Source organism: Colletotrichum godetiae, assembly GCF_030913485.1.
Source record: "Colletotrichum godetiae strain CBS 193.32 chromosome Unknown BDP55scaffold_19, whole genome shotgun sequence".
Taxonomy (NCBI): Eukaryota; Fungi; Ascomycota; class Sordariomycetes; order Glomerellales; family Glomerellaceae; genus Colletotrichum; species Colletotrichum godetiae.
The window spans coordinates 75,277-97,501 of record NW_026851267.1 but is presented as its reverse complement, the minus strand read 5'-3'; the positions used below and the strand labels follow the sequence as shown (position 1 = coordinate 97,501).

Below are 22,225 nucleotides of genomic sequence, written 5' to 3'. Positions count from 1 at the left end.
TAGGGCTGAGCCGTTGAATGAGAGGGCGCGTGGTAAATAAGCAGCAGCAGCAGCAGCAGCAGCATCCAGGCGCACGTTGGCAGCCATGACGTAGCGTCGCATGGGTGTGTTGATTCTTGCGTCCCACCATGAATTAGCGCCAGGCCTGGACCAAACAGGATATCTTGAGATGAGGTCGGAGAGTTTTGTGGTGTTCAAGTCCAGAGCGATTAGGGACAGAGAAGGCACTCGGCCATGAGGTAGGTAGAAAGGAGTTTCTTTCTCTAAATGTCATGGCTGGACTGCATTCCGACCTCATCGCGGACTGTTTGACCCCACTTTGCTCCGTCGTGCCGGCCCGGAGCTGGTCTTGGAGAGTTTTGGCCCGGACAAATTGCTTTGAGACCTCGAAGTCAGATAATTCCGCGACTTGAAATCACGTACTTCTCTGCCGTCTGTTTCTAACGAAGGTCAATTCTTCATTCCATAAAATGGAGAGTGACAAATGCCCATTCCCACCGATTTCAAAGCCGGGCCATGAGTCGTTGCCCAGGATCGCTCACAGAGCTTAAACTTCAACTCAGTTCATAGAGATACCCAAGAACTTTGCAAGTCACTCTGAGAATAGAAGAACCTGATCCACCTGTCGCATTCTCTCCAACAGCCCGGAGAAGCACATGAATCTCACTCAAACTTGGCCAAAATCGGTCTTTCTTGTCTAGACTGGTGTCCTCAGTTCGGCCAGCAACGGCACAACACAACATAACAACCAGAAGACCTCTATAATACTAGTTGGAAGCGCGGCTACCCAAGGCCCAGTGGGTCCTTCCCAAGCTATGGACACCAAAGAGTCCACACACATCCCCCCAAAAACCCAACCAAAAAAAATCAAAAACAACGACGAAGACAAGATTCGAACTTGCGCGACCGAAGTCATGTGCTAGAAGGATCATCAAGTGATGACTTGGTTCGAGGCACACCCATTAACCACTCTGGCACTTCGCCTGGTTTGATGGGATTTCCCTCTCCTATTGTGGACTAAGTTGGGTTGAGACGAGGCGTGGGGATGTCAGGGTGGATATTGGGGCGGCACGGTGGGGTGGGCTCGATGTGCTTGTCTTGGATCGAGATCCGCGGGAGTCAGCCGCAGATAAGGGTAAGATGCGTAAGACGGGAGGTGACATTGTAAGGGGAGGGTTTTCTGTCGTGTAACTTGTGTGGAAGTCCATGGGCAGCTTTCTTTTGTATCTCTATTCTCGTCACTTTACCTGAGGTATTCTCCCTTTGAATACCTTTGCTTAACTACCTATTTCAGAGAGGCTTAGACCAGGCAAAGAGAAGAGCACAGCAATAATGGTGGGATGCATAAGACGAGAGGTGGCAAGTGGGTGATAGAGTAGGATGCCCGCCAACGCGCCAGTAGGTGACACAATAGTTTGCTGCCCAACACCGAACCTCTATTCCTCCTATTCTCACTACTTATGTGACTCTTACTGTTCTCATTATTCCTACTATTCTTACAACTCTTATTTTCTTTTCTTCTTTTTATTCCTTGAGGAATACTCTCCAAGAAGCGCAGTATGATAACTATGATAATGATAGTAGCTCAAAGTGCCACTTAGTTGGCATCGTGAGGAGAGGACTTTATGCTGTGCACCTTATGTAGTAGTTTCCTTTATATGTTTGTTCTCATGACCTCCCTTAGCAAATCTCCCTTTATGAACTTCTCTTCAGCCACCTACCTCAGATGAGACTCAGACAAGGGAAAGAGTGCACGGCAACAAAGGTGGCATAGAGGATTCCACGAGGAGTACTGTAGACTGAAACTTTCACTAGGTTTCCTGCTCTCTAGGCACCCTTGAGGACTTAAAGACGACAAGATACTCAGTCACACGCAAAAAAGGGAGCGTATCACAACAAAGCCGTGTTAGACAACAACTGAAAGACTCATGTTCCACAAAGGAGATCGTATTAACACATTACACGGCGTCTGTCCACAGCTGCTGCGCGACACAACGGACCGATGCTGTACTACTGCTATATACTATGGAGCGATGCTCTTCAACAAAGGCTGCTTCATAAAATAACCCTGCTGGCCCTGGTGTCTTTTCCCTCACGGCTTCGGAACCCCATCGAAGCTCGTCCCCAGGACGCCCAATCAACCAACCAATCAACCCACCCTAAGCCTGCACACGCGCTCGACGCCGATGCCATACAAAAAGGTATCCAACCACAAATCGTACATGGGCCGCCTGAGAATAATTACAAAACTCCACCCTACGTAGGTATTGGATATAAATCAAAAGTGTAGGTCAAATCGTAATTGGGTCAAGGTCATCCAAATGTCGAAAATAGAAAGAAAGAAAAGAAAAATGTGACCGTAAAATGAGGGGACCCTTAACCTCAACATCAAGGTCCCATTACCGCGTACCGGTTCTCCGGCCGCGGTCGTCCTTTTTGGACGTGGCTCGCAGCCAGTCGTCCCATTCCTTGCTAATCTCCATGAGCACCGCGCCCATAACGCCAGCGCTCGCCATCAAGCCGTGACCTTCGCCTTCAAGAACGCGCACCTCGCAGCGCTTCATCGTCTTGCCGAGCCATTTGACATTGTCAACTGGCACGCGCGTGTCGCGGCTACCGTGGTGTATAACGACAGGCCGTGTAATATCAACGTATCGGAAACCGATCGTGTGTCTGCGTTCCAAGCAGACCAGTAGGTCGACGGCAGGGTTGGCTCCCGTTGTGGCCAGCTCCCAGATGGCGTGCGTCAATCTCGTGTCGTAAATCGTCTGGCGCTCCTTATCCATCAATGCATCCGACGCGGCGGCAATGACCTGCGCATCGGCATCGTAGTGCCCCTGCGCCGATGCCGTGCCGGTTGGCCTGATTCTATCCATCGTCTCTGTGGCGGGCAGCATGGGTCTACCCGAGAGGTCGTCGCCTGTGCTGTTGCGATCAAAATTCAAGCCAAGGTTTTCCTTGTCGAGGTGGGGTGTCGTGTCCCGCTTGCTCCCATGCGTCGCCGGGGTGTCCCGGCCAGTGGTGGCGGTGGATTTGCGCTTGCTGCGTCTGGGATTCTTGGGCAGCGAACTGGTGATGGAACTACTCGTCGCAGACATGAACGAGCTGTTGGCAGCCTTCAAGAACGTTGTCGGAAGCGCTCGTAGAATGCGTTGCGAAGTAGGAATCGCGTTTGTGGGTGGCAGCGCCTGCGACGTGCCAAAAACGTTCATCTGCGAGGGTGGGATCCAGGGCGCGAGCAAATGGATCTTTCCCCGGATATGCTGGGGCATCCGGAGAGCTGTAGCCAGCGCGTAGATGGCGCCGGCGGAGTGGGCGAGGATCGAAAACTTGGTAATCTTCAAGGCCTGGCAAATAGCATAGACATCATCGGGCCAGCTGAGTGGCGTCGCGGTTCCGTCGGCGTACGACTCGCTGTCGCCCACACCAGGTCTATCGGGTGTAATGAGACGAAGCTTCAGCGTCAACGCGAGCTCGTCGTAAAAGGCCGTGATATATCTCGTCAATCCCATTCCCACACAGCAAAAAACGGCCGAGCCATCTGCATCTCCCACCTCGGAAAAGGAAATCACACGTCCGGTCTGCGGATGTCGAATCTTTTGCGACAGTCGAGGTGAGCACAGGTACGATTCGACAGCGTCATCAATCGAGTCTGCACTGCGGGGACGCTCATACCCGGCCGGCATGCTGTTGCGTGGGTCGGGCGACGCTGCCGAGTTACGTGAGCTCGCCTGTGATTCATCTCCTTTGGGACTCAACGGCTGAGAGAGCCGCTTGAGCCTGGAGCTACTGCGCTTCATCTTGATGGGTTCGCCTGCGTCTGGGGCCTCGCGTGTTGATTTTCGTCTGCTGGCGATCTGCTCATCCCGACGACGACCTTGAGCGACAGCGGGGAACGGCGCACTATCCTCCACATCCTCTTCTTCAAATAACGGTCCTGTTGTTAGGAAGTTTTCCGTATGCCTAGACTCGAAGAAAGGGCGGCTGAAAGACCTTCCGGATGCGTCGGCCGATGCTCTAGCGAGGTCGTTTTCGGAAGCATGGCGAGACAAGTGTTTCCGCCTAGGTGCCTCCCGCGAATTCGAAGTCTGTTCTTCTCCTTCAAATATTATTTCGTTGGTGCTATTGGCGCTTTCTCTCTTTGACCTAGAGGATCTCGTAGATGATCTCTTCGCATTCGCTCCCGTCTTGAAGAGGGACGAGTCTCGCGCGGGAATCGCTCTAGGGCTGCTGGCGGATTCGGGGCCGGGGCTCGCCATTTCGTGGTGTTTGCGGGCGCTTCCTCGGGTGGGTGAGTCTGGCGTGTAGGCGGGCTCTTCGCTAATGGGCGTCTCGGCGAGAAAAGGGTCGGGTCGTAAGGAAGCTCCCGTGAAGCTGCTGGAACTGCGGTCGCCGATGCTCGCGCGTTTCTTTTCTTCCTTTTCTCGTAGTCGTTCCTTGGAGCTCATATACATCAAGCCCCTGTGACTCCTACCCTGCTTCTTACCCCAACTATCAAATGAGCGCTGTCTCTTGAGCTCTGGGGTGGGCGCAGAACCACGTTCTACTGAAAGGTTGCCTATGCTCTGCGCATCGTCTCGCGACCCGAGTGAGCCTTTGGAAGAGGGCCTGGAAGAGCTTCGCAAGAGGGACTTGAGGCCGCCGGATCCGTCGCGGGCGGGAGAAGACTTGGGAGCGGTCAAGGGCGAGAATCCGGAGGGGGGTTTGGCGGTTCGGATAACGGGGGCGGATGCGGCGATTTCGTCGAGGGGTAGGCTCTCTTTCCGGAGTTGTTCGAGGGAGGGCTGGTGAAAGGCGCCGTAGTCGACTCCAAAGCTGCCTTGGCGAGGTGTTGCAGGGACTGATAAGCTCGGGGTGCTGCGCTCAAAGTGTTGGTCGGCGGGCTTGGTTATGACAGCAAAGCTGGTGATGAGAGAAGAGATGACCTCGGGAGAGCTGGGAACGGCATCGGCGTGGCGCGAAGGAGGAGGTGGTGGGAGAGAGCGGTTCCGCGGCTGAGGTTCAGGGGTTTGAAGATTCCGGTAGCGCTGGGGGATAGGGGGGATTGAGTTTGGATCGTAGTCGTCCATGGCGACGCAGGGAGAAAGAAAGAGGTTACGGGTAGTCGACGGACCACGCCAGACCAGACCAGCAGACCAGCAGACCACGCGAGCGCAGTTCGACACGGAACCGGCTTCAGGATTCAGGAGAGGGCACGGAACAGTTGCTGGACTGACTGCGCTGGGCGGGCGGTCGGGGCGGCGTTGTGGTGGTGGTGTGGTGGTGGTGGGCAGCAAGCAGGAAAGGCTGCAGCAGTGTGCAGTATGCAGTACCGTTCCAGAAGCAGCAACGTCGTACAGCGAGAGTACTTTGTACGTACAAACAACGGTTGAGATGGGATGAGAAGAGGGTCCGGGTGACTGCTGCAACTGCGACTGCGACTGTGACTGTGACAGACTCAGCAGGAACAATGGAAACGGTGAACTAGGGCGGCCGCGGGCCCCCCTTACCGTGCGTCGATCGGGATCCGGGCTGCACCACGGTCCACGAGTGTCGGATGACGAGGAAAGGAATGGGATCTCAGGCTGGATCGGGTGTAGAGAAAGGCCCCGGAAAGGGTCGCGTCTTTCGCTAGTACTGGGACGCCAGCGGTGAGGCGAGAACGTACCCAGCCAGACGTTGGCGCAGGTACGCGGAGTCGGTAAAGGTCGACAAGCCTGGCGTGCCTGGCAAGGAAAGGTGGTATGGTATGGCTACGGGACTGCAGACGCAGGAGGAAAGGCGCGGGCGACCAACTGCGAATGGTGGATAGAACCAGGGAGAGTCTGGAGCGTCCGGTGTCCAGGACCAGCGAGGCCAGCGTCTGTGTTCATGCAGGATGGCCAGCAGCGGTCGCGAGGTAGCTGTCAGGTACTGGCGGCGTACTGCATATGGTGTACGGAGTAATGGAGGAAAGCAAAAAAAGGTATGGATCTGGCGTCTTGGTACGAGTACGTTGATGCAGGCAGCGGTGGCTGCAGCTGCAGACAGGGTGAAGCGGAGCGCGTTCGGGATAGCGTCTCTGGTTTTCGTGCGGATTGTCTCGTCTTGTCTCGTTTCTCGCGTTGATCGACCGAGAAGAGGAGATCAAGAGAAGGGGGCCGTGCTCGCGGTTTTCTTGGTTGTCTTGTACGAGGTATTGCGGTCTTGCCCTCAAAACTAAAGTATCGAATATGCCCCTGGAATTGCTAAAATTCACTCTTGTCCGCCCCTTGCGCTCGATCAGATGAGATTGAGAAGAGAGATGGTGGGTGGGTGTTGTTGGACGTGATTGGTAGGGAGTCGGGGTGCGAGGGTTGGAATTGGGCGGAATGATTGACACAGTCCGACTCCAGAGTACAGATCGATTAATTGGTTGCTCCGAGTGACGACAATGTGTGGTTAACAGGCAGGACTCTACTTTCAATCCGTACGTTCTAGGCGTTGATCTCTCTGCCCTTGACTAGATCGGGGATGGGCGAAAGATTTAGTTGATAAAGGGGGGGGGGGGGGGGGGGGGGGTCAGGCAGAAAAATTGAGAGTGCGAGACGAGAGAAAAGGGAAAGGCGATGGAAGCGCGGAAGACGTGGGAAGCCAAAAAGTCAGGCTGAGATTGATCCAGTTGCCCAGCGTCGCATTGACAGATGAAAGGCGGCGGCGGCCCAAAACCAAACGGCCTTCAATCTTGAAAATGCGAGATGTATCCGTAAGGTAGGTATCCCGTATTTCGTCAGGTAGCCCCCAAGCCAAGGCAGCTTGTCGGAAAGTATGTGGCAAAGAGAAGAGAGTCTGTACCTGAATTATTGATTGCGCTCCCTCATCTCACCGGAAGGTAATATTGGGTGTCTGACTGTCCTGTCGAATGAGGTACGGTAAGGTGCGGATAGGGTGGTGGTTGTGACTGAACATGGCGCAACGGCCGTATTATTAGCCCCAGAATGGTATTATTGACCCCCCTAAGCCCCGATTTTGCTTGGGAATGCCACAATGCGTGTGTCTTTTTGCAGTCTGCATTAAAACGTGTTGCGTGGTGCGGCGTCACCACTAGGATGGCTGCGCAATGCCGATTGCACATCAGACAAGATAGCAGGGACGCAACGGCGAATCATGTTCCAGCCATGAAGGATGCTACCCAGGACAATGGTAGAGACGTCAACGGGGCAGTTGGATAAGACTGGATGAAAAGGAGACGAGGCCCAAGGGAGGGATGAGTCCTGTATCCGTACGGATATCCGTATGACGATGTGAGGATGGGCGTCCAACTTTGGCTTGCTCCTCGCCTACACCCACTCTACCCCGTAGGAACTTTTTTTTTGACAATGACAAGGCGTAGAAGGAGAAAATTGCAACAAACGCGAGATGAGTAAATTAATTGGAAGATGAATAGAAGAAAAGAAGATTCGCTCACCCACAGACCTGTACGAATCCCCAGGTGCTCGCGGAAGGTGTACACTGCTGCAGTGGAAGGTACGAAGCAGAACGCCCCTGCCTGTGTCTGAAGTCGACCCCTCCAGGTGCAAATCTCAATCCAGGCGCACGGGACCGAAATAGTGGGGTAGAATAGACAGGGGGCTGCCCGGGGCCAAATTCTTGAGGAAGGGACGGGAAGCCTCCGGTGACGACAGCTTCAGAGTCGCAACTGCCTCGCAAGATGGGATAGCAGATAGGCACGTCGCCTTGGTCGCAATTGAAGGAAGGAAGGATCCTAAGGTTGGTTCTTGTCACACTTGTCAGCTTGAAACACTCCAGTCAGCTTCATTTCCCTCCTTCCCACCCAAACGAAGAAAAAAAGACCAAACAAGAGGCAACTGCTAAACGGTAAACCACGTGCGACTGGCAAGCCGCAAAAAACTCAAAAAAGGGTTCAATTTTACCCCTGGCCCAAAGCTCCGGCCATTGACCAATCCCAACTGCAGTAATCCAGTACCCGCTTTTCCGGCCCGGTGCGGATACCAACAAGGACCCTGTCGGTGGGAACAAGGGACGGGAAATCCATCCGACGAATACTCCATGCAGATACAAAGAAGAAGCTCGCAGCATCCAACGACTCGACCCAAGAAGACCAGACCAGAAAGCAAACGAAAACGAAAGCGGCGCGAGAATGCCGGGGGCGGACTCGGGAGCGGGAGATTTGCTAACAACAGAGAAGCTTTTTTTTTTCTTCCGGCAAACGTTCCGGGTGGGGGGCTCAGCTCCCGAAAGTCTTTGCAGGACATGAGACGAGCTGAGCAAACTTACGCCCAGGACTAGGAAATAAATGGCAAACTTACTCCTCGGGTTTTCAACGTTCAGCACCTGTCTTGCCGCGCGGGGCTTGTTGCTGATTTCGTTCTTCTCAGGTGTGGAACTGGACGAGGCTGTCGCTGTGTCGAATGTGCTCAAGCAGGACGGAATGTTCTTCGGAGGGTTCGAAATGGCCCAAAGGACGAGGGGCGAGATTCAGGTAAACTCCAAATCTAAGCCAGCACAGCAGTCTCAAGAGGGGAAAGCAACTATATATCACGCTCCTCACCGAGCCCTGTCATGCCCTGCCCAGCATGCGAGGGGTTACACACGATCTCCCTCCAAGTCTCAGTCCCGCGCACTACTTACTTTTGTGCCTGTCTCTCATTTGGTTTGCCTTGGTCGCATCACATCACCCTCGCTGCACCGATGGCACGCTGGCAAGGCACGCAACGCTCAAACTTGGGTCCCTTCCCGCGGTCTCACTGTGTCGTGCAGATTGCTAGCTTTCGCACTTGACTGTCTTGACTGTCTTTTGCATCCGCGGAATGTCTCACCATTCGATTTATACAGTTTGGAAGGGACTCGGTAACTTAGCGTGGGAAAAGTAAATTGCGCGAGAAGGGAAATCGGGATCTGCAGGCGACGCACTTCATGTTGTTGATGACTTGATCCTGAGTTTGGAGCAGTACCACTGTCAGTACGGATATCTGTGATGGCAATATCCCATCTACATCCGACATACGCAAAAGAGAGTTATTCTCAACGTTCCAGAGATACAAAATGGTGGTGGTTGTAGTAGCCTCACTACAAGTGCCGGACTCGCTGGCTCAGCTTCATCACACAGAATCGAGGCGGCGCCTAGACAACCAGGGCAGGTTACATCTGTACCACATCTCCCAGGCACCGCCACGCCAAAGAGACGAGTGTGCAACATCACGCCGGCACCGTCGCACGGTATCCGGGTCGCTTGGGTAGCGAGTGGTACGGAGGAGCGAGCTCGAGTATTAGATCCATGTTGACAGGTTGTCTGTGCCTCTTGACGAGGCAAAAACAACAACAACATGGTCACTGCGACAGAGCCGAGAAACGACCACACCGAGAATCAAAACTGTGAATACGTACGAATTCTATTTGATTTAATACAAATAGCTGCAATCGTGGTCTATGTCTCGCCAACCTGTCGAATGGGGATCGGCGCTTGTTTGAGGTTCTTTTCCCCTCTTATAAAAGTAAAGAAGTGGGCAGATGTCCCCTGTATAAGTGCTTTTTTCTGTCTTGTGTTGCCTGCCAATTGCCGAGGCAACGTAAGCTTACAACCAGAGAGAACTTTTGGACAGTGTACGAATAAGTGGTTAAGAGGATTCCCCCCCAAAAAAATTGGTTGATTACTTGTCAATAACCAGGCCTGAGTCGTGCTGGTCATCAGCTGTTGAAGTCATGACTGCAAGGTAGCTCGTGAGTCACTTTACACGTATGATGTGGGGAAACATTTCAACAGAGCCAGTCAAAGAGGGTAAAGAGTCACTTGTAGATATGCAGTCACATAATGCGAGAGAAACAACTCATGAGGTGGCCGAAATTTCTCATTACCACGCCCTGACGAGGGCTCAAGCCAGGTCCGAGAGAACCAATCCACTAGGGACGAGTATCCCAAATTCGCCTAGACTATATCGCAAAAGCAGGAACCAATGCAGAAAATACCGCGTGAAAGAAACAAAGAGTTTGCATCCTCCAAAAATTCCCAGAGACAAATGAGATCCGAAAGCATGTGGGTGTGTGTTGAGATAAGTCGTTCAGTCTTGACATGCTTTGTTTGCTTGGGAGATTCTCCGTTTTTTTTTTCGGTTGTTGTTTGAGTTGATGGCAGGACCAGAGGATATGGTTGCGCAGCGTCAAGTCTGTTCCTTGCGCTGTAGATAGTTGTACATGCTTTCCTCGGCCTGCCCTGGAGTCGGAGGCGGGGCAAATCCCGTAAAGGTCCTCAAGACATCCGTAATTTCAGAAATGATGGAAAAAAAGACAAAAAACACAATCTGTTATGGTGACTGGCACCAAATTGATGTGCCCCGGTATGTCTAATACCGTAAACGCCCAAAAATCCATTTTCCCGATGGAAGAGATGAGAGTCGTTGGAGTTGCGCCTCACCCGTAACTTGTCGTTCCCAAGTAAGCAGAGTAGTTGAAGAGTGGAACAAACTTGGTGCTGGGGTGGGTGTCTTTTTTTTTGTCGTTGTTTTGTGTTGTTTTGTGTAAAATCAAAAGGTAACAAGTCTCTTCTCCTTCGTTTTCCGCCTTATTCGCTCTCTGATGAGCCGTTTGAGCCGTTCCCTTACCACCTACGAGTGAACGTGGAGTAGAGTACTAGAGCTCAGAAGGGGGTAGACGCCAGTGATTGGTAAAAGGGAGAGAGGAAACCGCCGGGGCCCGGTGTATACTGTATTTGGGGGAATCTTTGTTCAGAAGATGCGGAAAGAAAGATGAAAGTAAGAAGAGCGGGAGGAGTGAAATTCGTTTGCGGGGGGGTATTAGTCCTCCTCGACTCCAGTAATCCACCAGAAAGGTTTATTCGGCCAACCTCGATGAGAAGTGGAGATGGTTTTCAGGAAAGAAAAGACAGCTCCCAAATGGTGACGTTTCCAATCTGGTGTGGGAGGGAGAGGGGAGTAAGTGACGTTCCGGCATGAAAATCAGACCTCCGTGGGATCGCAGTTCTCAGACAACCTCCTATCCTTGTGATGCAAATCCGGAAGGCAAAAGACCAAAGTGACAAGGAAAACAACCGTGTTGAACGCCGTGGCAGTGCCATGATCGCTTTTGTACATGTGTTTTCTGGCTGTGTCTGGTCGAGAATCAACTCAACCAACAAGACCAAAAAGTCAACCGAAACCTCTTAGACGGTCTTGGGTGTTCGCGCGTTACTGTGGTCGATAACGTCGTCGAGGTGGTTGCACATGGCCACGAACAGGTCAAAGAAGAGCTTGCTACCGCCGCGCTCCATCTCGGCTTGCATGGTTCCGCTCCTCTTAAATGTCTTGCGACACCTGATGATCAGAGCGAGGTAGTGAGCGCGCAGCCGCGAGTCCGAGTCGGGGGTGTGGGCGTAGGCGTACTGGGCGGAGCGCAGAATGGTGCCGATATCAATACCGGACTGGAGACCCTGCTTGCGCAGAGCCAGGCGCTTGAGCTCCTCGAGCCCGTACCGCTCCGCAGCACAGTAGATGACGGTGTCGCGGAGGATGTGTTGCCCGCAGCCCGAGACGAAGATTGTTGCCTCACTCGCGGTGGTACCGGTGGTTGTCGATGTGGGAGTGGAGGGAACGGCGGCTGCGCGGCCGCCTCGGGGGGTGTTTTCGGGGTTGGGGGAAGTTTGGGGAGTTCCTCTGACGGCGTCCTCGAGCTCCCAAGAGTTGCGGTGCCTGTTGTGGACGAGGCGGGGGTAGTAGTCACCCTTGTAGAGATATTCGAGGACGGAGGAGAAGATCTCGGGTTCTTCGTCGGGGAGGGATATTCTCTTGCTCTGCGACTCGAAGAACTGGCCTCGGCAGGCGGCCTCGAAGAAGGGCGACTGGAAGAGGACGTCCTCGTGTGCGGCAAACAGTCGGCCCTCGCGTCCCACGGTCAAGGTGACGATGGGTGAAGGGGCCACGGACTTGCCCGTCTTGGTCGGCAGCGGTGCGGGGACGGCTGGCGGGGCCATGGCGGGCTTCTCGTTGACGGACTGTTGCATTTTCGATACCTTCTGGTGATCCCGGATCGAGCTTGACTTCTTCAGCCTGGACGTCTTGTCGACGCGGACATTGGGGTCTTGCGACCTGAAGGTGCGCTTGAACAACGACATGACGGTTGTTGGTCTGCTAAGAGAGAGCGGGCGTTGTTGGCCCGAAGAAGTTGTTGTTGCTGATGCTGTTGGTGTTGACGTTGTTGTTCTGATTAAGGAATGACAACTCGAATGGGGAACGATAGAGTAAAGACAAGGGAAGCTGAGACGATGGAGAGCGCGTTGCTCAGGGACCTTATATGTCTTTGTCTACGGGATAAGAAGACTTGTAGAGAGCGACGAAATGAGCGAATAGAGGAGAGGGAGGAATGACGAAGTTGGAGGGGTGTTCGGATCGGAGGGGGGAGGGGGGATAGAGCGAGAGAGAGAGAGAAGAGAGAGTGTGAGAGAGAAGTGAGGGACGAGTGACACACAAAAAGATTGACTGGGGGTCCGGGGTGAGAGATGCCTCCTATGGAAAGGGAATTCAGTAACGAACGACCCAAGGAGGTATTCCCAACTTGCAACTTTGCGACCCTTTTTTGGTTGTGGTTGAGGGGGGGGGAGGGGGAGAACAAGAGAGAAGAGGGGTGGGTTGTGGAGGGGGGTCCTTCATACTTATACCATCACGTTAAGTTGGTGATGTTTTTAGGCTGGATCTATTCTTTGGCAGGGTATCATTGGTTGGCGTCTTCCCAACCGCCGTATATTTTGGGTGGCGGCGGGAGTGTGTTGCGTAGTGCGAGCCGCGTGTGTGATAGGACGAACACCACCTCATCATCCATGATCCCCCCAAGATCCAAGCACTCACGGCACTCTCTACCTTGGACTTCCCGTCCCAAGTACTCGCAAGCACTGACTTCACGCCAGCAGGTACTTGATGTTCGGCGGAGTAGGGTAAACAACTGGCGCGCGTTGTTGACGCTGGAGGGAACCTGGGGACAAATCCAAAGAGCTGAACGGTCATGAACGCTGTTGGGGCATATTGCCAGCTGCAGACCGGGCAGACATGGACAGCCCAGGCAGCATCGCCGCCTAACGACGACCAAAATGGAACGTCGGGGACGTCAGTGACTTCACACGCGGTACTTGCCAACTGCCACTCAGCTTCACCGTTGCAGGTTCCAGGCTGTTGGGCTCTCTCGCTTCCTCTCCCTCTCCCTCTCTCTCTCTCTGTGCTTCGCCAATGGGACAAGGACAAGCAGTGACTTCAAGGACGGAAGCAAGTTAGGTAGGTACACGCAACGGCCTTGACTGACTGGACTGATACGCAAGACTGACACGACGAGAGGGTAGGTAGGTGACTGGCCCAGATGTGAGATACGTATCTTTTCTTGGGTATCCGCCAACCGCCGCGCCTCCAACCGGGGAGCAGCCGCTAAGGCACCCGACACTTTCCCCTTTGCCTCAGGAGCCAGACCTAAAAATCAAGTCTAAGTTCTTATCTGAGGTACCTCCCATCAGTCATATTGATGCGTGTGTCAGAAGTACTCTTCAGTAACAGGCGCCGGTACCTGTGGAGGCTCCCTGGAAACAAACGGTCACCGGCCATCGGCCCTGGGCCCAGACCAGAAACCCCCCCCTCCCCTCCGTGCCTTCTCCGACCCCCCCGAGATTGGGAACGGGCCGCCCGGTGCGTTGGCAGACTGGAGTAGGTACTTCCAAGTTCACCTCAGGCACGAGGTACGAAGTAACATACCTCAATTGGGCTTGGTTCAGATACATCTGCCATGTACCTCATTTTCCTTGATCCGATTCCGCCAAGAAGGCATCCGGGGGGGGGGGGGTCCCAAAGTCGGGAATGGCGGCCCAAGAAACCTCATCCGCAGACACCTCACCATCCTCGCATGCGCTGTCGTCAGGACCGCACGTGAGGGCGTCGCAACGCGGGGCTCCCTCAGTTACGCGAGTCCTTGGTGGTTCTTCTCATTTCCCTCTTCCAGAATCGACACCTCAGGACTGCACCTCCCAAACACCTCAGGACATCTCAGGAGTCATGGATACATCTCATGGATCCCTCATGGACGCCAGAAGAAGTCGCGAGAAGGCGGTCGACGACCCCTTGGCAGTGCCATTGGCTCGTTGCCCGGGTCATGAGCACCGATACCTCCAGAGTGCCCAACAAGATTCCGTGATCGATAAGGTATCCGACTGCTTCGGCCAAGCTGCCAACTCACTGGCGGCTCGACTTCTGTCCTTCCGGTTGGTGAGTTCCAAGGTTCGTCGTCTGGACATGCCGCCCACGGTTGCCACGGTTGCCATGGTTGCTGTCTACTCTATCCTCGCAGGATCGGGACTGCTCGAGATGCTGCAACCTCTGCAACCTATGCACCTCTGCACCTCTGCACCTATCCCCTCATCGCCGCCGTCCCCCGGATCGCCCAAGCTTCCGCCCTGCCACGCGGGATTGGATAGAGCCTCATGCTCTCTGCAATACTTCGAGACCTGAACTTGCGTGTAGGTGCCTTACCACGCAGTTCCTCCTCACTCTTCACTGCCTTTCCACGACTGAGAGCTCGCCAGCGTCTACCTTCTTTCCCCAGACTGCTTTACATTGGTCTCAGTAGCGCTGGCGAGAATGCATTCGGACCTCACTGTCTCACTAGCCACAACCTAACTTTATTTCATCCAAACCCCTCTGAACCCATCCAAACTCGCTCAAAGCCGCATGAACGACAGACTCTTTCCATACGATAGTCAGCCACCTACCTAGCCAGTTGCCAGGCCAGGCAAGCCGCTGCTTCGGACTCAACTTCTAGAATCCCCGTCCGACTTGTCTCGGCTCTCAACCCCTCCTCAGCCCAATATCCTAGTTCTGCGAATAATCTCCTTGGTCCAGGATCGATCCACGAACCCTTGCAGCTAAACCCCTCCTCCTGCTCCCCCCTCCCTCTCCTCGGACAAAATCATATCGTCGACTTTGCGTCCCTCTTCGAGATTGGCGTTTGCCGCTAGTCGGGCAGATTCAGGCACAAAATCACCGCCACCAATCATCGAGAGCCTCCAGGACCCCGTCCAGCTCGCTTGTCTCCCCCAATCCCTGCTCTCCGCCTGTCTTCATCGTCGGCAAGCCCAGTGACCTGCATCACCGCCTCAACACCGCTCCTTGCCCCAGCTCCATGATCCATACATCGGTCTTCCCCTCGCGTCCCGTCCCGTTAACGCCCATGATACCATTGCCTGCCAACCTTAGTCGTGGACTCCCCTTTCCAGTAATCACGATTCATTCGTCAGACGGTGCCTCGGTCCCTGGGAAAATAGGAGTTGCGTGTTGGAAGTCATAATGCTCTAGGTTATTTTGGTAATCGTATGTTGACCCTCCCTGGCATCTCGCCCTCCACCGCCTCGAGGGGTACATTACACCATCCTCGACTCCAGCCCGATGCATGCCTTATCAATCCTACAATCTAAGGCATCCATCCACTGTACCTATCAACGACGCATGGCCAAGCCCGATGGAACCGGCCACCACCGCCGTGCTCACCGCCCGACGCCTGCCCCGTTCATCTCCGACAAGACCCGTCTGGACCGAAAGTCCCTCAGTGGCCCGCTACCGCGGCAGCGGCGGCAACCCGTCTCGTGTGGGCAGCTCGGGCCATGTTCTCGCGCATACCAACGAGACCGTACATGAATGCGTACACTAGCCAACAAGTCAGTATCATCTTGGTCACAGTCACCAGGTACCAGAGAGAACCCACTGATGGGAGCAAGGATTACAAATCCAATCGACGATGCCACCACGGCCTCACGGGATCCGACGTTCTTCTCGTTCAGCCAGTAAAATGCATCGGCGCCAGTCTCGACTTTGCCGATGGCTGCCCAACCGAGATAGAGACCCGCGAAGAAGATGACGCCCAAAGTGTGTGCGCCAACGCCCTGCCCGTTTCAGTCGTGTCAGTGTATGTTTCTTGCCTCAGGTACAAGGCAACTCACAAAGGGACGCTTGATGCTGTTGAGCCAGAAGATTTCAATGAGAGAGACAACCGATGTGATGCCGAAGAGATTGATGATGACAAAGGCCTTGTACCAGCCCTTTCCGAATATCTCCGTGACTGACAACGTGGTATTAGACCAGGTTAACATCAACTAGACGTCATGACTTACAAGGTTCATGTGGCCCATTCTTGTGTGCGTCCTCCAAGCTGGTCCATTCGTACGCGAAGGAGTCCCCAATCATGTCGGCCAGGGCGGAGCCTCCGGATGGCTGAGGTTTGGGGGGCTCTCCCGTGTTCTTGTCATCGTGCTCCAATGTGACAAACCAGTAGATGACTGTGTTCATGAAGGTGAAAACAGTTGCAGTGGTGTAAAACAAGGTGAAGTAGAACTGCTTGCGAAGACTGGCCATGTCGTAGGGCAGTGACAGTGTTCTCAGTGCCCAGTACTCCCAGCCAGTGCTGGTCTCCTCGATGTGTGGATGATAGAGATGGGTATATGTCCAGCCCTAGGATTGAGGATCGAGGTCAGCAACAAGCCACCACTTAGACTACCTAGGCTGTAAATCGACTTACCAGAACGACTGCGTGGTAGGCCAGGAGCAGAGAAAAGGTGACGACGGAGAAGTCAAAGACCACCCGCCAGTCAGAGTAAGGAGACTCTTCTTTCCGCAGCTTGTAGTCAAGAACCATAGCTCCGACTGCGGTCAGGTAGGCAACAATGCCACCTCGAACCCAACACAAGTGGTTCTGGGAAAAGGACCGCCATGGCGAATGGCATGCTCTGAGAAATGCAGGCTAAGAAAGGAAGATTAGCTCGAGCAATGAATACGTACGGCAATCGACTACGCAGCGTACATGGTCTTGGACCTGGCCATATGATGCTGGCGTCGGCAGGCCATGTCCATCATGGAACTCTGATTGTCCGTGGAGCAATGGAGTGGTGACGGAGGCGTCCATCGCGATGGAAACTAACGGAGGCTGGGCAGGATACTGAAGAGATGTAGTCGAGGTTTGAAGTCTAAGAGAGGTGCGATGGGCGTCTTGATATGGCTTGGGATACAGAGGACGGCTGAAGGCTTGTTGGAAAACACCAGACAAAGACGTCAAGGAAGAGGCTGTGAGAGGGATGTCAGGTCGAGGAACGGACAACGAGGTGGGAGAACATAGGACAGAGACATGTGGAAGATGTCAATGGGAGGGATGCTGCCTTCCCTGTTCTGGTAAGAATGCGACTGCCGTTGGTAGTCATTTCATTATAGAAGGAAGGCATGTGCTCTTCTGAGGCGTTCGTCTACGGTGAGTGGAAGGAAGTGACCCGGAATGCCTAAATTGAGGTTTTGGGAGGGAGGTAACAGGCAGCATCGGCTTTCAACCAGGAAGGAGGCCATCGCGAGTGCTGAAGTATTTGTTGCAGTTCCGAGGGAGCAGTTGAGCTCAGGAAAGAGACACGAATTTCGATGTGAGTTTTATAATGTTGTCAGTGCGGCTTCAGGCTAGTTCTTATAGCTCACTTCAATTGCCAATATCCCGACCCCATGGTGAGTGGAAGTGTGCTGTGTTTGACTTTTAGTATATTCCTGCAAGACGATTGGCATCCCATGCTTGGGTACGCGGATACGTTCAACTCAATTAATGCTCGAGCTGCAAGAATATGCACCATAATTTGTCTGGTTTTGCCTACCTATGAAGTAAGGTAGTTGCAGCTTGCAGCTTGGAGATGTTAGATGAGGCAAGATTACTGGACCCGAGAGCTCCAAGCTGAAGGAGAACAAACGGTGGTCTGTGCACCGCCGTCTTGAGCCGACCGTTGGCCAACAACGATAAGATAAGTAGAGTACGTACCTCTTGATCTCCATTGACACGTTCCACGTCTGCAAAACAGCTGGCCTGTGCTCTTGCTCTTACTCCAGCTTCAAGGAAGGTGCCTTGCTGGCCAGAACTCAACTCCAAACTGAACATCACGACCCGAGACCTTCTCCGCCACCGACGAAGCTACCTACAACACCGCCCACACTTGCCAGAACCGCCAGAAATATGTTGTCGGCTCTCGGAAACCCGCGGCAGGCGGCGTCGCAGCTGCTCAACTTTGCGCTGATCCTTTCGACTGCCTTCATGGTACGCACAGCGTTACTCCCCAAAGAAGCTCTTGCTAACTCCAGTGGTAGATGTGGAAGGGTCTTTCCGTGATTTCCGATTCTCCCAGCCCGATCGTCGTCGTTCTCAGTGGTTCCATGGAGCCTGCCTTTCAAAGAGGCGATCTCCTGTTCCTGTGGAACCGCAACCTGATCCAGGAAACCGACGTTGGCGAAATCGTTGTCTACGAAGTCAAGGGCAAGAACATTCCCATCGTCCACAGAGTGGTCCGCAGATTCGGCTCCGGGTATGTCCCCACTACATTCTGCCCCCCCGTCGTCTTCTTCACTGACTAAGATGCTCGTTGTAGACCGGAAGCGAAGCTCCTTACCAAGGGCGACAACAACAACTCCGATGACACTGGTTCGTGGTGCCCCAGTACTCCTCAGCGAGTAGAGACTGACAAAAAGCAGAGCTGTACGCCAAGGACCAGGACTACCTCGTGCGCAAAGACATCATCGGCAGCGTCGTCGCATACATCCCTTTTGTCGGCTACGTTACGATCCTCCTCTCAGAATACCCGTGGTTGAAGACGGCAATGCTAGGAATAATGGGCTTGGTAGTGGTGCTGCAAAGAGAGTAGATCCGTCGTTATGGCCAAAAATTTGATACCTACATTCGAAACCAGTCGGGAACCGTGGAGCGCCACAATCGCGAAAACCACTGCATAGACCCAAAGGGTTGGGGTTGGAAAACAGCACCAATGCGGTTGTTGGGAAGCCGTGATCGTGATGCTCCGACTGATGATTTTGGTGACCGAGAAGCAGCCTCGGTGTTGAACATTTGGTGGGGCATGTACCGGTCATTGCCGCGCTTCTGTGAACTGAGACAGACATCCGCACTCCACAGAGATTCCCATGCTACAGCTGACCATCAATGCTGGGATTTACAGAGAAGAGAGAATCATGTTGCGAGCGCTCAGGGGTGGAAATCCCTCTATTGCAGCAAACACCGAGGTCCAGGCGTTAGATCAAACATTGTCTCTCTTTCTCTCGAGTCTCGTCGTTTCCCCGATCCCGTGATCGTAGTGCATCGTCAGGTCTCGTGGCATGAACTGGGGGTTCCTTTGTGTCTAGACTCCAGACTCCAGGCAGCCAGCGGCACAGCAGACAAGGTTCTGCTTAGGGGCCCATATGAGCCAAAATTGGGGTCCAATGGCAAGACCCTGATCTCCGCCGCCAACTGGTTCTAGCTAGGGGCGCCGTCCTTTTTGGGACGCGATTGTTACCGCGCCGGTGCCTGTATCATGCACCAAACCGTTAGAAGAGCGGCACAGCGTGTGATAAAATGAGCCAAAAAATCCTTTGCCGAAAATTTGAACCAACGCCTGTGTCTCTTGCTCCTTTTCGGTTCTTGTTGAAGGTCTCGTTGATCTTCTCATCGCTCATTTTGCGGTTCGGCTTACCCTAATATCGTGGACTCTCGTATTGTTAGGTTGCTGTCAAGTTGTGTAAGACGATCATTCAGCCACTTTGTTCATCATGGCTTCAGCCCAGTACGCGCCACAGTCGCAGTACGCTCCGCCTGATGGCTTCGAAGGCTACGTGCCATACGCGCAACAAGCTCCTCGTGAAATCCCTTTCAACGGAAAATGGCACCGAGCAAAGATTGTTCTTCGCGGTCTCGACATTGCATTCAGTGCCATTGTCATCGGCATTTCAGTCTCTCTTGTGCTTTACTCATTTTCAAGTTCATTCTACCTTGTATTCAGTGGATTTCCCGTAAGTACTCGATAGACTCGCAGCTTTGGAATTAAATCAAGAAAAATGTGTTGATCTAAACCGCTTGTAGGCTGCCGTCCTTATATGCTGGGAAACCTCCGAGCTCATCACGATCTGCGCAAGAGGCGGGAGACGAGGAATTCACCCCGGTGCTCATGTCGGAATGCACCTGCTCTTCTGGCTTGTCTTCCTAGTGGCCACGGGATGGGAGATTGCAAATATCATCCTCCGCGATGGTCCGCGGTCGTGGGTGTTCAGCGGCGGCCAGATCGCCTCTATGCAGGATACAGTGATGGCGTTCACTGCCCTCTTGCTGTAAGTATACCAAGTGTTCTAAGATGCCGTGGGATGACTGCTAACACTTCATAGTATCAACAATTTCACCCTCTTCGTCCGCGCCTGTATTGAGTGCAAGCAGCGCAATGCTCGCCCTCCTCCTGTCTACATGGTCCCTATCAATGGGCCTCCGCCGATGCAGCCTGCAGGTTCCTACCAGCCCTACCCGTACTCACCGCAGCAAGCCTCTTTTCAACCACAGCACGACAAAGGACAGATGGCAGGAGCCAATATTGACACCATTGAGAGGGAGGCACAGCCAGGCCTGGATAGGACGTACTACGGTCCCGGAAGCCGGGCTTGATTAAGAGGTGCTTTGTAGTTGAAAGTGGAGGAAGACGTCGAATGCTTTAGTATGGAAAACAGATAATACCCAATAATTGCGATCAGGGTGTTGAATTTCATCGAGCACCGGAATATAATGCTCATGACGCCAGAACATGCCATGCTAAACTTAATTGAATAATCCATAATCACAATACCAAGGGCCCGTGGCCATGAGATATTTGAAAAGGTGCATTGTACCATAGTCGAGCGCTGGTGGTGTCATGAGTCTTTGTATTGATTCTTGGGTAGGGCAAGGTATTGAGCCACGTCTTTGAAAGATCACTCAGACCACTGCACATCAAAGTCCTTGAACTGAACCTCGAGATCGCTCTTCGCATCCTTGGCAGGCCGAGCAACTAGAGCGCCAACAGTCAAGTTCCAATCTTTGCCAGTACAATCATCATCTCCGAAAACCCAGCAAATTTCACGCAGCGGCACCTTGGTGCCGTCCTGCTTCACATAGTACACCCAGAAGCTCGGGCCCATGAAGTCGCGCTCCTGTTCAATGAGCACGGTGATGCTCTTGGTGTCCTCAAAGGCGGCGAGAGGGGTGATGCTCCAGTCGGCCCAGCGGTCGCAGGCGACGGTGCTAAGTTGTGGCGTGCCTTGGTAGTACTCCAGACCGGTCTTGATCCATCTCTTTTCGCGGCCAGAGTTAGAGTCAAAGGTGACGATGAGGCCTGCTTGGTCGTACTGTTCGGACCAGTCTGCGGTAAATGTGACCTTGGCGGACTTGAATTGGCTGAGGGGCTTGGCTGGAACCGTCTTTGTGGGAGCTGGATATGTTAGGTTGCGGCTCGTTTGAGGATGAATGAGTCGAGGTTACCATCGTAGACATTGTGGGCAGGCGGCTTCTTCCAGATATCTGTGTTGGGGGCCGCGGAAAGGTTGAAGGAAGACATGATGAGCTAGGTTTATCTTGGTTATGTTGTACTAGCCGAGAATCAGTAGGGATGATGTGTGTAAATTGCGCGTATGGACTGAAGTTGAGGAAGTGAGGTAGGGTATATTGCTGGGCATTTGGAGGTTTAAATAGGCTCGAGTGAGAATAGCATTGCGGCTGTTTCTGCACAAGACACTTCATGTTGATGGTGTGAACGCTACAAACTACTTGGGGACTTCACGCACTTGCCCCGCAGTAAGCAACACGAAGTATTCATACTTGTACCATAGGTTGTTTGCCGATCCAAGGTGTCATGCAGGGTCTCTTCGCCTTAGATAATTCAGACGGTGCAACGGGCCAACAACCCGCTCATACCGAACCCGATTTCACGGTACTTACAGCGCGGTTGGGTTCCGGGCATTTGCAAAGAACTAGCACGAAGAATTATGGCCCGGAATATACGTTTGCAGCACTAAAAGTCAGGACGAGTGTCGACGGAATCCTCGCTTGAACGTTTATGTCACTGGCCTAATTGCCCCGCGATCCCTTCAGGACGCGGGGCAAAGCAGAAGTGACTCGGCCCGCAGGTAGGAGAGCTCAAAGGATTGGCTGACACAGGTTCGGTTGCCAGCGGAGTCTCCGCCGGTATGCATGATACTACTGCTCGGTGAGTACTGCCCAATTGGGAACAAGTTCCCGCAAGGTAAGTTTAGGTCCTTCAACTCCAATGACATGTAATGTTCTGCGAGAGGCACAAATATTCATTGCCACATCGATTATGGTGGCGGTGCCAATCTAAGGCGGCTGTGAGAGATTCCGCATCGTGAGTGCGATGTTGAAGTAGTGGTGAAGATGCAGATTCGAACCAGCGGCTCCAAGGATATCACAAAAATATGGGCATTCCCTCTTA

The 22,225-nt window shown here is 53.4% G+C and overlaps 8 protein-coding genes and 1 non-coding gene across 9 annotated transcripts; 4 read left to right on the top strand and 5 right to left on the bottom strand.

The window, feature by feature from the left end:
* Positions 1-877: 877 nt before the first annotated feature.
* On the bottom strand, positions 878-984 carry BDP55DRAFT_t158. Its single transcript has one exon. It is a non-coding gene; the product is annotated as a tRNA-Ser (tRNA).
* A 1,415-nt stretch (positions 985-2,399) lies between these two features.
* Positions 2,400-5,069, bottom strand: BDP55DRAFT_551691 (uncharacterized protein; the record flags this gene model as incomplete). The annotated part of the gene is made up of 1 exon (XM_060569133.1): positions 2,400-5,069. One exon carries the CDS (start codon positions 5,067-5,069, stop codon positions 2,400-2,402), a length of 2,670 nt encoding a protein of 889 aa, XP_060429895.1.
* A 3,185-nt stretch (positions 5,070-8,254) lies between these two features.
* On the top strand, positions 8,255-8,812 carry BDP55DRAFT_631596 (uncharacterized protein; the record flags this gene model as incomplete). Its single annotated transcript, XM_060572306.1, has 1 exon — positions 8,255-8,812. The coding sequence occupies one exon, from the start codon at positions 8,255-8,257 to the stop codon at positions 8,810-8,812; it is 558 nt and encodes a 185-aa protein (XP_060429894.1).
* A 2,301-nt stretch (positions 8,813-11,113) lies between these two features.
* On the bottom strand, positions 11,114-12,061 carry BDP55DRAFT_631595 (uncharacterized protein; the record flags this gene model as incomplete). The annotated part of the gene is made up of 1 exon (XM_060572305.1): positions 11,114-12,061. One exon carries the CDS (start codon positions 12,059-12,061, stop codon positions 11,114-11,116), a length of 948 nt encoding a protein of 315 aa, XP_060429893.1.
* A 1,720-nt stretch (positions 12,062-13,781) lies between these two features.
* On the top strand, positions 13,782-14,429 carry BDP55DRAFT_631594 (uncharacterized protein; the record flags this gene model as incomplete). The annotated part of the gene is made up of 1 exon (XM_060572304.1): positions 13,782-14,429. One exon carries the CDS (start codon positions 13,782-13,784, stop codon positions 14,427-14,429), a length of 648 nt encoding a protein of 215 aa, XP_060429892.1.
* A 1,090-nt stretch (positions 14,430-15,519) lies between these two features.
* Positions 15,520-16,872, bottom strand: BDP55DRAFT_551773 (uncharacterized protein; the record flags this gene model as incomplete). Its single annotated transcript, XM_060569140.1, has 6 exons — positions 15,520-15,620; positions 15,679-15,856; positions 15,914-16,032; positions 16,085-16,421; positions 16,489-16,710; positions 16,771-16,872. The coding sequence occupies 6 exons, from the start codon at positions 16,870-16,872 to the stop codon at positions 15,520-15,522; spliced, it is 1,059 nt and encodes a 352-aa protein (XP_060429891.1).
* Positions 16,873-17,860: 988 nt separating this feature from the next.
* Positions 17,861-18,646, top strand: BDP55DRAFT_116014 (signal peptidase complex catalytic subunit SEC11). The gene is made up of 4 exons (XM_060565414.1): positions 17,861-18,030; positions 18,081-18,295; positions 18,359-18,411; positions 18,462-18,646. Exons 1-4 carry the CDS (start codon positions 17,950-17,952, stop codon positions 18,629-18,631), a joined length of 519 nt encoding a protein of 172 aa, XP_060429890.1. The 5' UTR covers positions 17,861-17,949; the 3' UTR covers positions 18,632-18,646.
* An 883-nt stretch (positions 18,647-19,529) lies between these two features.
* BDP55DRAFT_631591 (uncharacterized protein) lies at positions 19,530-20,409 on the top strand (the record flags this gene model as incomplete). Its single annotated transcript, XM_060572303.1, has 3 exons — positions 19,530-19,769; positions 19,840-20,084; positions 20,139-20,409. 3 exons carry the CDS (start codon positions 19,530-19,532, stop codon positions 20,407-20,409), a joined length of 756 nt encoding a protein of 251 aa, XP_060429889.1.
* Positions 20,410-20,711: 302 nt separating this feature from the next.
* BDP55DRAFT_728249 (uncharacterized protein) lies at positions 20,712-21,334 on the bottom strand (the record flags this gene model as incomplete). The annotated part of the gene is made up of 2 exons (XM_060579411.1): positions 20,712-21,208; positions 21,259-21,334. 2 exons carry the CDS (start codon positions 21,332-21,334, stop codon positions 20,712-20,714), a joined length of 573 nt encoding a protein of 190 aa, XP_060429888.1.
* Positions 21,335-22,225: the final 891 nt, after the last annotated feature.

What these genes read in the sequence shown, in the direction of transcription:
- BDP55DRAFT_116014 (XM_060565414.1), top strand. Translation starts at nt 17,950, where the DNA reads ATGTTGTCGGCTCTCGGAAACCCGCGGCAGGCGGCGTCGCAGCTGCTC. An exon ending in TCCTTTCGACTGCCTTCATG is followed by an intron (nt 18,031 to 18,080) that starts GTACGCACAGCG and finishes CTCCAGTGGTAG; the next exon opens with ATGTGGAAGGGTCTTTCCGT. An exon ending in CAACAACTCCGATGACACTG is followed by an intron (nt 18,412 to 18,461) that starts GTTCGTGGTGCC and finishes GACAAAAAGCAG; the next exon opens with AGCTGTACGCCAAGGACCAG.